Genomic DNA, 13,466 nt, shown 5'->3' with positions numbered 1-13,466 from the left:
TGAAAAATCATGATTTTTTTCCAGCCCTGCTGGTGATATTTTTGAAAATCATGATTTTTTCCAACCCTGCAGGATAGCGGTCCGAAAGAGTATTTCGACAAGTTATTTGACAGCGCACAGTCTGGAAGCAACTCCCCCACTCTCAGTCTGGGCAAAGTCTCCGTGCCAGACTCCTCTGAGCAGCCAGCACTGGTCGCCAGGACCAATCCAGGACGAGCTGTTCGAGGCTAGCCACGCCCCCCACTACACCAACATGTTCGAACTGCAGATCCTACAATCTAATCTGAAACAGCGCGAAGGAGAACTGAAACAGCTCCAGTGGGAGCTAAACAGAAGAGAACATGAGAGGAGTTTGATGAACGACGAAATATGTAGTTTACACTTCAAGGTAAATTTGATCTTTTTTTGCATAACTTATTATTTTTAATATAGGCGGTTGAAGCGTAGTGCTAGCCACATTATCTTGCTTGTATACCGAACGGCTCTAGCATGGCAAGCTCTACCTTGCTACTCCCAAGGTAGTATTTTCCCCCCGGTAGCACTGGTGCCTCAAGTTGGAAACGTATTCCTCTTCCACGGACAGCTCCAGCCTTTTTACCGACCCCTGGTATTCCGTGTTGAAGTTTTCCTTAACGTAGTAAGGAATCTGTAAGTTTTGGGTGCGTCTCATTATCGGGTACTTCCTAGAGAAAGATTTAAAAGTCGTTATTTTTTCCTTATATACAGGGTGGTCCGGACTGTATTCCGGAAACTTCAGCACCGTATTCTGCAGATAAAAATAAGTAAAAAAGTTTGTATAAATGTGTGTCCTATAATGCTTAGTTTCGGAGATACAGATGCAGAAGTTTAATTTTTATTTCGATTTTTTCCATATAATTTCTGAAGTAACGTCAATATTTCAATGAAAATTGGTGTCTGGGGTTTTTTTGACATGAGAAAGGGCGCCACCTACATATTTTTAAACTGGTTTGAAGAGTAATGACTTTTTGTCCGTACCTGTATAAAACTAGTTAGTAAAAAAATATACATTTACGACATTTTCTACGTAAGAAAGGTCTCTTGGTAAAAATCGCTACGCGTAGTGGTTCTCGAGATATTTGGAGTCGAAATTATCCATACCTGTCATTACTGACATAAACTAAACATGTTGACTAAATAGTTATTAGATTTAAATCATAAATTTGAAATGTTTTTGTGCCAAAAGTTCAACAGAAACTGTTTTATCATATTTTTTTTCAAAGAAAAATTTATGATTAATTTAAAAAAATAAAAAGTTCCCAAATTTATTATTTCAGTCAAATTATCTACTCTACGCTTTGAATAAGAAGACTAAGGAAGGAGCATATCAAAAATCTTAGGTACACCGCGATGGGCCTCAAATATGGCCGACTTAAATTCCGGTTTATCAGTGTCGTTCTAATTTTATTTAAAAAATGTAAAACAATGATGTAGGATAGACGTGGGGTAGACTCAATAATTTGTTGTTTTATTTTACGTTGTGAATAAATGTTGGTCGTTATTAAAATTGTTATAAAAATATATAATTCTAATAAAAATAGATAAGTTATAATAAGTATTTATTAACACAAACATCCGATACGCTACTAAGCAGGTAAGTCAAATTGACGTATCTAAATTCTTTGACATCTAATCTTTGACAAGTAATAAATAAAAGCTAAAATGCAAGAAAAATATATAATTTAGTTAATTTAAGTGAATTTGATAAATGATCGGTTTACTACACGTATGTATATTATATAGTCACTTACTAGCGAAAAGTTGTTCCATTATTTCACTCAATTTTTGCCGAGATCTACCGCACGCTACACAACCAACTATTTTAGAGTCTTTTTCGATAAATCGCGATAGTGTCACTGTTAATTTAAGTTCTGCCCACAATTTCCATCTAGATTTACTACCTTTATACAACTATCAGTAGTAGAATAAATAATAAATAACATAAAATAAGCTCCATAAAGACTGACAAATCCACAAAATTTCAAATCAAATTCAAATGTGTCAAATGAATCGTCAAACAGAACTGTCAAGGATCCCCACTCTAGAGAGCTTTTATGGTGCCTTTTCCGCCCACCATGCATGAATACATGGATAGCATTATGCTCCTTCCTTAGTCTTCTTATTCAAAGACTCTACGCAACGTGTTTATTTTTTGTCAATAATGACATGTATTATACTTCCATTCTAATTATATTGAGAACGGTTGCTCGTAGCGATTTTTACCGAGAGACATTTATTACGTAAAAAATCACGGAGATGTATACTTTCTCACTCAGTAGTTTTATACAGGTACGGACGAAAAGTTATGACTCTTCAAAACAGTTAAAACACATGTAGGTGGCGCCCCCTACAAATAGGAGTCATATTAACATTAAAATCAAATTTCTCGTGTCAAAAAAATCCTAGACACCAATTTTCATCCAAATATTGACGTTACTTCAGAAATTATTTGGAAAAAATCGAAATAAAAATGAAAGTTCTACACCCTGTATCTCCGAAACTAAGCATTTTAGGACATACATTTATACAAACTTTTTTACTTATTTTTATCTGCAGAATATGCTGTCGAAGTTTCCGGAACACAGTTCGAAACACCCTATACACGTGTGGCAAAATTTCATTAGCAATAGGAGGTTTTCAATGCGATAAAAAAAATGGTAAGGCTGCAAAATACACTGCAGTACAACAGAGACGGAGAAAGTGTCTTTTCCCTACCATTGTATCGGGGAAGTGATCATAGAAGTGATACGACGAGAGAGGGGGCGACCCTCTGCGTGAGGGGGCGGGTCTTTAGACGCTTGTATGGGGGCTACCGGCTACTAATAGAATAGAATCGAAAAAATAGAAATAGGACAGACAGTGTTGTCATTCTTTAAATCAAAATTATGTTGGCTTATCCTAAATCCCGAATCTTCTAATCCCATTATCTTGCCTACTTAATGAAATATTAAATAAAGTACAAAACAATTTTAAGAATGTTTCCTCTAGGCACATAACAACTTCTTTCTAAAACAAAAAGTAACATGCAGAACTTTGAAATCGTTTCTAAAATAGCAAGTGCAATTCTATGAAATGGCAATACTGTACCATCTTCCAGTCGCCCCGACACCGGTCGGTCGGCGGCGGCGGTGACAAAGGAATTAGGCCGAAAAAACTTTATAAAGAAGTAGCCGAACAGGGTTGCCGGGTTTGTTAGATTTAATTCCATACGAGAACAAAATTATCTGTAGATCTTCAACAAAAATCAAAAGTACAGAAACAAAATAAAATATAATATTTAAGTCCAAAATTAGCATTCCTATGTGTCGTAATACTAGATCACTCAAATAAAATACAAATATAATAAATATAACAAGAATTAGAAATAGCTAGTTATATTATATTTAGTGCGAGATTCTGAATCATACGTTCTACTCGCCTGGGGTAGTTTTGTTTTAAGGTTCGACATTTCGTGGTTTAAAGGTTTGGCAATTTCAAGTCCACGCTTTTGATTGGAAAATTTTGAGGTTTTGATATGAGAATGGGATGGGACAGTGATTTCCCCCGTATGGTCTTGGGAGATAAACCGAGGCTCGCGTGGGCAGGGGCGCGTCCCTGCGTGACATTAGTGAAGTGGCAGGTAAACGGTGGTTAAATACAGCACAAAACAGGGAGACATGGAAAAGGATAGGAGAGACCTATATCAAGGAGTGGATGAATCCGGGTTGAGGAAAAGGTATATTATTTAATATTAAAAAATCTTTTCAAAAGATATCAACTTCTTCGGGCATTGTCGCCAATACCGCACCTAATATGAGTAATAAGGATTTGTAGGAATATCTTTGTAACTCTTTAACTAGACAGAACGATGACTTATGATTCCTAAACAAAACTTAAAAAACAAAAATAAAGTCAGATTATACAGATTACAACGCGGTAGTCGATTAATTTTTAGTCAAATATATATGTCAGATTTTTAAAAGTGCTTCTATTGTAAAGACTAAAGACGCAGTTGAACATATCGGTAGCTTACAGACGAAACCGGTAGACCTGGCAACTCTGTGATGGCGTTTTACGGGGGCGCGGGAAGGGAAATAAAATAATGGCGATAAAGGGCAGGTGGATGGGTATCATGGGTAGATGGGAGGCGGCGGAATTTCCAAAATTTGTTATCTTATTGGAGTTTGTCTAACTCGACAGTCGTAGTGGAAACGGGGAAGTTGTTGTCTATCTCTATTTAAGCTTAGACTTTTTATAGGCGTTTCATTCCAATGCCATGTAATTCCTACGCCTAGATATCCTATTACCGGACCTGTATACGGGAGCTATTATTATTTTTAATAAATATTTCAAAAATTCCCTGTATTACCGATCGGTGAATTCGTTGTGCTTTTCCCAGCATATTTGTTAATACTAAATCAATTTGAACACAAACTAATCATCTCTTATTGAAAGTAACAAAATGTTTTTATTTTTCCACTTTAAGATAGGGGAACTAGACAAACTAAAAGAAGACCATAAACAAATCTACGAAGAAATGTCCGGTTTGAAAAAGAAGCACGACACTTTGCTTCAACTTTTCGGCGAGAAAGTAGAAGAAAACGAAGAACTAAAGTTGGACTTGGAAGACGTTAAAGCGATGTACAAGAGCCAAATAGACGAATTGTTAAGGCAGCAGAAGAAAAACTAAGAGAAGAGTAATTTGTAAGGATTTTCCTGATATTTTTATAGAGATAAAAATTATCACTATAATATCTAATATTTTAATAAAGCGTAAAAACCAGTTTTAGTACGGTATGGAATAAGAGTTATTTATTCTTTTGCTGCTATACATTTTTAAAGCGTTTATAAGAATACTATATACAGGATGTCCCAGTATACTGAAAAATAGTCCCACATTAGGGATTTTCACTCTTTAAGAACCAACCTAACATGCAGAATTTTGAAATATATTTGGGTGTCACCCTGTATACAACTTGTGCACGACTTTGTAAGAGAAAAAAAAACGCTTTTTATATAGTCAAACTTGTTTATATTATACTTAATTATTTAAAACGATTTAATCTGTGATAAACAAAAAATATTATAAATGTCTTGTGCTTGTTTTTCTGGAGATGGTTCCATAGTTTAAATTATAATACAGCTATATTAGAATATTTGTATTTTTTGTGTAATATACTATTGTTCATGGCAAATAAACCAAATAAACAATACAACATTATTTTCCTTAGATTTATAACACATATAGTTTATAATTTATAGGGCATATATCACAATAAGTTACTAAATAAATACGAAAACTATTTTTTAATACTCAGACAGTGTTTGTCGGTTGACTATGGGGATTGGCAGGGGGCGCGTTCGACTGCCTCGATATAATATTGATAGCGTTACTCATAACTTGCTTCTTAAGAAACTCTGATGTCACTGTTCTCAAACTATCCTTGTTTCCCACTTTACATCTGATATATCCGTGTAAATTGGCTCCGTTTAGTGTTAAAGCTATTAAAACTAGCAACTGAAAGTAAATTTAAAGTTATAAATATACCAACAATATTTAATTTGTTTATAACATACCATCCATTTTATCTTAAGCCCAAATAAGTCAACAAGGAAGAAAATGCCCCATATGAATTCTGTAAGGACCAGTGCTGTCCAGAATATCCTGGATTCTCTCTCGTTAATGCGATTCTGTAAGTTTTCCTAAAGTAAATTCAACATGTCATTTATTCAAAGTGTTTTATATCCGTACCTTTCGGGATTCGTACACCCAATGAGACTTTCCATTGTCATCTACGTAGTTCCACCATCGTAGACCGACCATCAGCCTTCCTGTGATGTTTTTAACCGTCCAAAAGTCCATGGATAAAAGAATTACTATTGTTACGAAGCTGGTTATAAAACTATCGCTAAACCATCCGCAGAGCATAAATGCTACTATCGCGGCTGATCGAAATCCTACGTGGAAAAGGGTTACGTATGGGTGTCTGTAAATTTATGATAAAATTAGCGAATTAAGGACTAAATACGACAAAAAATGTTTTCTTACGTTAGGACTGCATTCGTTCCTTTACCACTTTGGAAATCTTCATCGCCAAAGGCGAGTGTATCATCTTCTACAAGAGCCATTCTCTGACAAAAGATTGTGCTCTATCCCGCTCTATATTTAATTAGATTATTTAAACGTTCCAAATATTTAAAGCAGCTCAAATAAGAGGACGAAAAATCAAATACGTGACATTTTTACAATCTGTCATTTATTTATTTTTGCTGTACTTGTTTTTTGTTGTTGTTGTCCTTTTCTAATAATTAACCATAGATTATAATCTAGACTCTCTTCTTTTGTTTATTTTTCTAGACTCTGACCAAATGACCTATAGAGTTCAAGCCATTTAAAAGGAAAGAAGAAAAAAATCTATGTCGAATCTGCGGTTGCCTATGTTTTGAGCCATAAATATAAAAAGAAGAAGAACTTCACGTGTATTCTGTGGTTAGAGTTCTTTTAAGACCTGAAATACGAAAAAGAAGAAGAATGCCTGTGGCGCCATTGTACGAGAAAATTTTGTACCAAAGTGTTTCCCGTACCAAAGAGTAGATAAGACAGTCTTATAGTCTTATCTACTCTTTGCCCTTACCACAAGAATAGATATCAACTAGAAGCCGTTTTTCTCCTTTGTCCCAATCATTTCATAATCTAAATATCATATAAAATACATATTTACAGATGTTATTTATATATGACGAGTCGAGGAAACACTGGCTTGTAAAGACTAGCAACTTAAGCCCCCTAAAATGACATTTTAAGAGATCGGAGTTTAAACATAACCCTACAAAATTGACTGTGAATGTGACACTTGTTCACAATAATACATTTATGGATTGTTATTCTATGCATCTTACATTTTTGTTCTGTGTATGCACTACTTACCAAAACAAATTGCACAAATATGCCATCAAAAAAGAAAAAATATAATGCTCGATTTCCAGCAGTAAGTTGAATTATGAATATATTTTTTACCAAAATATATTTTATTAAAACCGTTTTTAAGGGACGCATTAAAAAAATTATGCAAACTGATGAAGAAGTAGGGAAAGTGGCTCAAGCTGTACCTGTAATCATCTATATCCTTTTTTACTAAAAATTTTGATTTTTTTACGGTAAATACCTACTACTATGATACTCAATTGTCATTCACTTATAATTATGAATAGCAAGTAATAAATGCTACAGAATTATACTGTAGTAATATAATTAATATACCTAATTATTATTATAAATTAAATACAAAAGTGTGTCAATTTGTGAAGGGTGTATAAAGGGGTAATAATATTTGTTACATATTTAAGTAATTTATTTTATACAAACATTACAATTTAAAATCTATAAGTTTTACAATTGACGACATAAGTGGATAAAGATGTTGTGTCGCATTTTTAAAGTTTCGAGTAAATCGACAAAACACATCTAAAAATTATTGATGGTGTATGTGACATGATACCTTTATCACCTAGGATATTCTTTATGGTATTTATATTTGATATTTAGCGTCCATTGGAGGATAGATCTGTCAAAGGGATGTTGAAATACTGCTTTGAATAAGAAAACTAAGGAAGGAGCATAATGCTATCCATGTATTCATGCATGGGGGGCGGAAAAAGCACTCTAGGGTGGGGATCCTTGACAGTTCTGTTTGACAATTCATTTGACACATTTGAATTTTATTTGAAATTTTGTGGATTTGTCAGTCTTTACGGAGCTTATTTTATGTTATTTATTATTTATTCTACTAATGATAGTTGTATAAAGGTAGTAAATCTAGATGGAAATTATAGCAGAACTTAAATTAACAGTGACACTATCGTGATTTATCGAAAAAGACTCTAAAATAGTTGGTTGTGTAGCGTGCGGTAAATCTAGGCAAAAATTGAGTGAAATAATGGAACAACTTTTCGCTAGTAAGTGACTATATAATATACACATGTATATATATAATATATACACGTGTAGTAAACCAATCATTTATGAAATTCACTTAAATTAACTAAATTATATATTTTTCTTGCATTTTAGCTTTTATTTATTACTTGTCAAAGAATTTAGATACGTTAATTTGACTTACCTGCTTCAGTAGCGTATTGGATGTTTGTGTTAATAAATACTTATTATAACTTATCTATTTTTATTAGAATTATATATTTTATAACAATTTTAATAACTACCAACATTTATTCTACAACGTAAAATAAAACAACAAATTATTGAGTCTACCCCACGTCTACCCTACATCATAGTTTTACATTTTTTAAATAAAATTAGAACGACACTGATAAACCGGAATTTAAGTTGGCCCTATTTGAGGCCCATCGCGGTGTACCTAAGATTTTTGATATGCTCCTTCCTTAGTCTTCTTATTCAAAGAAATACTGAATAAAACTTATTTTTAAAAAAATGCGACATGACACCTTTATCAACTCATGTCTTCAATTATTCTTAGTTCACGAGAACAAGTATACCTATAAATGCATAAGCATATTATGTATGTGCATAAAATAATATACAATAAATTTATATGTCAACTAATTTTTGTTTCTTAAAAAATAAAAAACTAATAGTCTGTATAAAATAATGCTCTGTAATAGATCTCTATTTCATTCTAAGAATTATATGAGGGGTTCAGAAGTGAACTGAATCAAGTTCTAAAAGGCAATTATGGAGAAAATGAGAGTTAAAGTTTGTTAATGTTACTTAATTACAATAAAACATATTGGATAAACAGGCTATAGCTGCTAAATGCCAGAAGAATGACTTCATTCATTTCTCTACTGGAAAAAACAATATTCTATAAACGTATAAAGAGGATAATCTTAAAATGTACAAAATTGAACTTGATCCATTTTAATTCTGACCACTTCATATATTAAGACAAACTGAGTCGGACTAATAACTAAAATGCTAAATAATTATATGTATATTGTGTATCTACCACTTATGACTCAGAAACTCATGCAAGACCTAGAATTAAAGATATCTGAATTGAAATAACAAATACGTAAAATTTCATTTCAAAATTTCTATTCAAGATATCTGATATGCTTACACTAAAGTGTTATATTATTGAGTGAGTGAGCCTAATATTTTATTCTTAAGGATTTTAATGTATAAATCAGAAATATGTATTTAATATAATTTCCTTAACTATACATACCTAAGGCACTGGAGATGTTTATCGAATCCCTTTTGAAAAAATCTATGGACATCACACAAAGTAGAAATGCCAAAACTCTTACACCGTCTCATATGAAGCAGTGTATATTATCAGAAAGCCGGTTCGACTTTTTAAAAGGTAATTAAAATAAGTAGAAAACTAGGTTTACAGTTGAGGGTTGGAACCTTTGGTGTTACACAGCAAAACAAAAACACTAAATCACCACAATACACCAAAACATTTTTACTTTTACACTGGACGCGCGTTTCGCTAACCATGTTAGCATCATCAGCAGATGATTATAAACTAAAGTACAATCTACAAGTTGAGCGTTTATATACTCGCTCAGTGGGCACCGAGTGGGCGTGGTAAAATCTAGCCAACCGAGTCAGAGCCCACTGAGCGTAACAGTTAGATTTCCGCCACTAGAGTAGTAGGAACAAAGAACTTGAAGGAATTGGACCGTTGTCTCTGTTCATACTATCTTTACATTTATTAATTCTGATGCTTTCATATGCATCTAATTGCCTGAAATTTGAGACTTGTTTAATTAATTTTAAATAATTAAGATCTATACAATGTTTTTTATCAACAATATGTTCGGCAACGCAAGATTTATCCGGTCTACCATATCTTATCTGAGCTAAATGTTCTTTAAATCTAGTTAATATTGATCTTCTAGTTTACCCAACATATTTCTGATTACAATCTTTACAAGAAATTTCATAAATACCCGACCTTTCCAGTGGAGGTGTTTTATCCTTTGGATGACCTAATAATTGTTGTAATTTATTATTAGCACTAATTAATATTATTAGCACTTATATATAAGATAATACCAATAAATATGGTAGACCGGATAAATCTTGCGTTGCCGAACATATTGTTGATAAAGAACATTGTCTAGATCTTAATAATTTAAAATTAATTAAACAAATCTCAAATTACAGGCAATTAGATGCATATGAAAGCATCAGAATTAATAAATATAAAGATAGTATGAACAGAGACAACGGTCCAATTCCTTCAAGTTCTTTGTTCCTACTACTCTAGTGGCGGAAATCTGTTACGCTCAGTGGGCTCTGATTCGGTTGGCTAGATTTTGCCACGCCAACTCGGTGTCCACTGAGCGAGTATATAAACGCTCAACTTGTAGATTGTACTTTATAATCATCTGCTGATGATGCTAACATGGTTAGCGAAACGCGCGTCCAGTGTAAAAGTAAAAGTATTTTGGTGTACTGTGGTGATTTAGTGTTTTTATTTTGCTTAGAAAACTAGGATAAAATTACACCAATATTAATTTATGTGTATATTGATAGACTTGGTAAAAAGTGTTCCTGATGCGAGTATTCAAGAAGATAATGAAAATAATGCACTTGCCGAATCTAATATTAATTTTGGAGTTATTCCAGAAGAATCCAGACATTTAGAACTAGAACTGGTCCCCGATAGTGTTGCAAGTATGAAATATTGACAAGAGTTAACTGTAAGAATAGAAACATCATTTTGGGATTATTATAATTTTTTTGTTTTTAGCCACATCAGCTGCCAGTTATACAGAGCAAAGTACCCCATCCACACACAATAGACCCCCTGTAATCGCATATGGATCCAAGGCAAAGGAAGATATTGTAAAGTACAATTTTGCTGTAAATAGTTCAATTAGCGCAAATGTTGAACAACCTCAACTACATGTTAATGTAGCATCCCATTCCATTGAGCATAACGAATCTTCGTCATTAATTTCATCTATATCTCAAAGCTTAAGTAGTTTGAATAATACAGATGATGGTCTCTGTATTGATGAAGATTATGACAACTCAGATGTGTGACAATGAAGAATATTATGTTACTATGTATTATTTAATTTAGTATTTTTTTTTTTTGTTAAATTCCTCATATTTTCATAATGTATCAATTTTTTCTCTGACTTTTAAAATAAAAACAAATTTCAAAATGTGTATCAGCATTCCATAGGTAGTCTGTCCAACTAGTTAGAAGAATTTGAGAGATGCTACAAAACTAACTGTGATGTTTCCTCTCATTGGAGAGACTATAGTTTTCGAATAATTCAGATAAAAGAACTGATAAAAAATTTTCGTTTTATATTTTCATTTTGATTTTGGCACGCTGCCTCATAGTGCCTTGGAAAATCTCTTTACGTTTGAATGTATTTTTCATATAGTACAGTCAATCTGGTACCCCTTTAACTCCCATCAAATTACCTTTATTCTCATATTTTGCCAGTCGTAAGTGGTCCATTGGAAAAGTTTAAATTGGAAAATTTGTATCCGCCCACCCCACCGTTTTTGAGAAACCCCAAAAAAAATCGAATTCAATTTTTTGGCTGAACTTTGGTACCAACCGATTTTAAATCAGTTGGCACGATTCTAACAGCGTCCAAGTAAAACGTGCGCGATTTCAAAGTATACTTGGACAAAATACACTTTGACTCGTACTGCGCGCCTTACTTGGACGCTGTTTGGATCGTATTAACCGATTTTAAATCAGTTTGGTACGATCCAAGCAGCCAGTTTTAGTTATCTGTGCAAGCAGCGTCCAAGTGTATTTAATCCAAGTGCACTTGGACCGTGTCAACCAGGCTTTAACTATGACACAGATAAAATGAACTGGCTAAGGCAGAGTGTCTTGGCCAGGTTGCCAACCGAGGTTGCTTGCATGTTGCTTGCCCGTGCTTCATACCCGCGCGGTTTTAATTTTAACTGCACGGTTTAAACTGAACAAAATAACCGTGTTATTATAAGTGTATGGGGTCCTTTAAATATATCGATGTTTTCAAGGTGTTTGTGCAGATCAAACATCTCTATGTTGACGTTTATGCTTCGATTTTCGATAGAACTTTGTGGATAGAACAGCTGGGTTGCCAGATTGGGCGACTTATCGCAAATTGGGCTACTTTAAAAATCATTTTGGGACACATTTTATCCAGTGCCTTCTATTAAAAGATCAGCCTGCGGGCGGACTTTTGTTTACTTCATCAGCTGTACATACTTAGATATTGGGTTAGATTCCGTTTCATATTTTGTCGGTTGATTTTTGGTTTTAACTCTTTGATTTTTGGTATTATTTATTATTGTAGTGCAAAAAACTAATTATTTTGGTGTTGCTCCTAAAATATCATGTACAAACGAAAAGGGGTGTTTTTTGGCTAGTGCTAACTTAGCTTCTTGCATCTTGTCATAATAAATTTTCACAAAACCAGCAAAAGGATTTGTCAAGATATTATTAGAAAAAAAAATTAGGTAAAATTTTGACACCCTGTAGCTTGAAAACCAAACGTTTGCAGATCCATATGTTTATATGAAACTTAGTCATAAAATATGTCAAAGAGCCAAAGAATCACTCGCCCTTTCGTTTGTACATGATATTTAGAGTACGTTCCACTAAGCACTCATAACGTTCACGCTCAAAATCGCGATTTTTCCCGTTCCACTTGCTTGCGAGCATTACAATCATAAACTCAAGTGGAATGGGTTATGGAGCATTTTAAGCGTCAATCCTGTCAATATATGTAAATAGTAAATATATGAGTAAATAATACTCAAAATCACAGAAGAGAATTCAAAAAATCTGTCTCAAAAAAAAAAGAAATCAAAATGTCTTTGGCGACAGTTGGATATTTTGTGCATCGGAATGTGTCTGAAATTTCTTCAGCTAGTTCAGACGAATAGTGGAATGCAATTTTCCAAAATCGCGATCGTAAAAAGCGAAAACTTAGGTCACGTATTATTGGCTATGAGAATTCTATGAAAATTTTTATCGTAAGCCGGTAATCTTTTGTCAAAGTTTTAAAAATTGCGCCAAAATTCCTCAACGTCCACTTCGATCCTAATATTCAGATGGGTCGTTGTGAGCTCGGCGTGAGCGAAAATAATGACGTCATTAGTGACGTTTTCGCCGCGACCACAACGTTCGCGATCGTCATGTGGAACGACCGAAGGCATATTTTGAGCATTATGAGCGCTTAGTGGAACACACTCTTAGGAACACTGCATATTAATATAAATACTGTTCAATGATCATAATTAACTCACAATCTCACAATAAACCAGCCTACGTCAAGGATGGGTATTTATCAGCCAATTTTTTACGTTTTAAAATCTACGCCTAAAATAAAAAATATCAATAAAAGACAGATATAATGAAATATTTCTTTGCTACTCATCAACAGTTATCAGATTTAAGGAACATTACTGGATTTTAAACCTAGTTACGTTTTTATCAAACGTAAAAAACTTT

The 13,466-nt window shown here is 33.5% G+C and overlaps 3 protein-coding genes across 4 annotated transcripts in view; 2 read left to right on the top strand and 1 right to left on the bottom strand.

Annotated features, from left to right (window-relative positions):
* The window catches only part of LOC115886718 (TATA element modulatory factor), a 37,294-nt gene extending 32,078 nt beyond the window's left edge, over positions 1 to 5,216 (top strand). The window contains 3 exon segments of the mRNA XM_030905991.1: positions 73 to 174; positions 176 to 388; positions 4,484 to 5,216. Coding sequence (XP_030761851.1) covers positions 73 to 174; positions 176 to 388; positions 4,484 to 4,687 — 519 coding nt within the window. The 3' untranslated portion in view covers positions 4,688 to 5,216.
* Positions 5,015 to 6,271, bottom strand: LOC115886719 (uncharacterized Golgi apparatus membrane protein-like protein CG5021). Of its 2 annotated transcripts, none has more exons than XM_030905992.1 (4): positions 6,047 to 6,271; positions 5,750 to 5,984; positions 5,575 to 5,700; positions 5,015 to 5,515 (listed from the first exon to the last, which is right to left on the bottom strand). In XM_030905992.1, the coding sequence occupies exons 1-4, from the start codon at positions 6,124 to 6,126 to the stop codon at positions 5,312 to 5,314; spliced, it is 645 nt and encodes a 214-aa protein (XP_030761852.1). In that variant the 5' UTR covers positions 6,127 to 6,271; the 3' UTR covers positions 5,015 to 5,311. The 2 variants fall into 2 exon arrangements, with proteins under 2 accessions (XP_030761852.1, XP_030761853.1); XM_030905993.1 differs by having other exon boundaries at positions 5,575 to 5,688.
* A 544-nt stretch (positions 6,272 to 6,815) lies between these two features.
* On the top strand, positions 6,816 to 11,167 carry LOC115886717 (transcription regulator complex subunit bur6). The gene is made up of 5 exons (XM_030905990.1): positions 6,816 to 6,986; positions 7,047 to 7,119; positions 9,204 to 9,341; positions 10,526 to 10,666; positions 10,743 to 11,167. Exons 1-5 carry the CDS (start codon positions 6,945 to 6,947, stop codon positions 11,036 to 11,038), a joined length of 690 nt encoding a protein of 229 aa, XP_030761850.1. The 5' UTR covers positions 6,816 to 6,944; the 3' UTR covers positions 11,039 to 11,167.
* The last annotated feature ends 2,299 nt before the right edge of the window (positions 11,168 to 13,466 follow it).

Source organism: Sitophilus oryzae, unplaced genomic scaffold (genome assembly GCF_002938485.1).
Source record: "Sitophilus oryzae breed Bouriz unplaced genomic scaffold, Soryzae_2.0 scaffold_494_pilon_pilon, whole genome shotgun sequence".
NCBI classification, from domain to species: Eukaryota; Metazoa; Arthropoda; class Insecta; order Coleoptera; family Curculionidae; genus Sitophilus; species Sitophilus oryzae.
The sequence above is the reverse complement of the archived record's forward strand: the minus strand, read 5'-3'. Positions and strand labels throughout refer to the sequence as shown.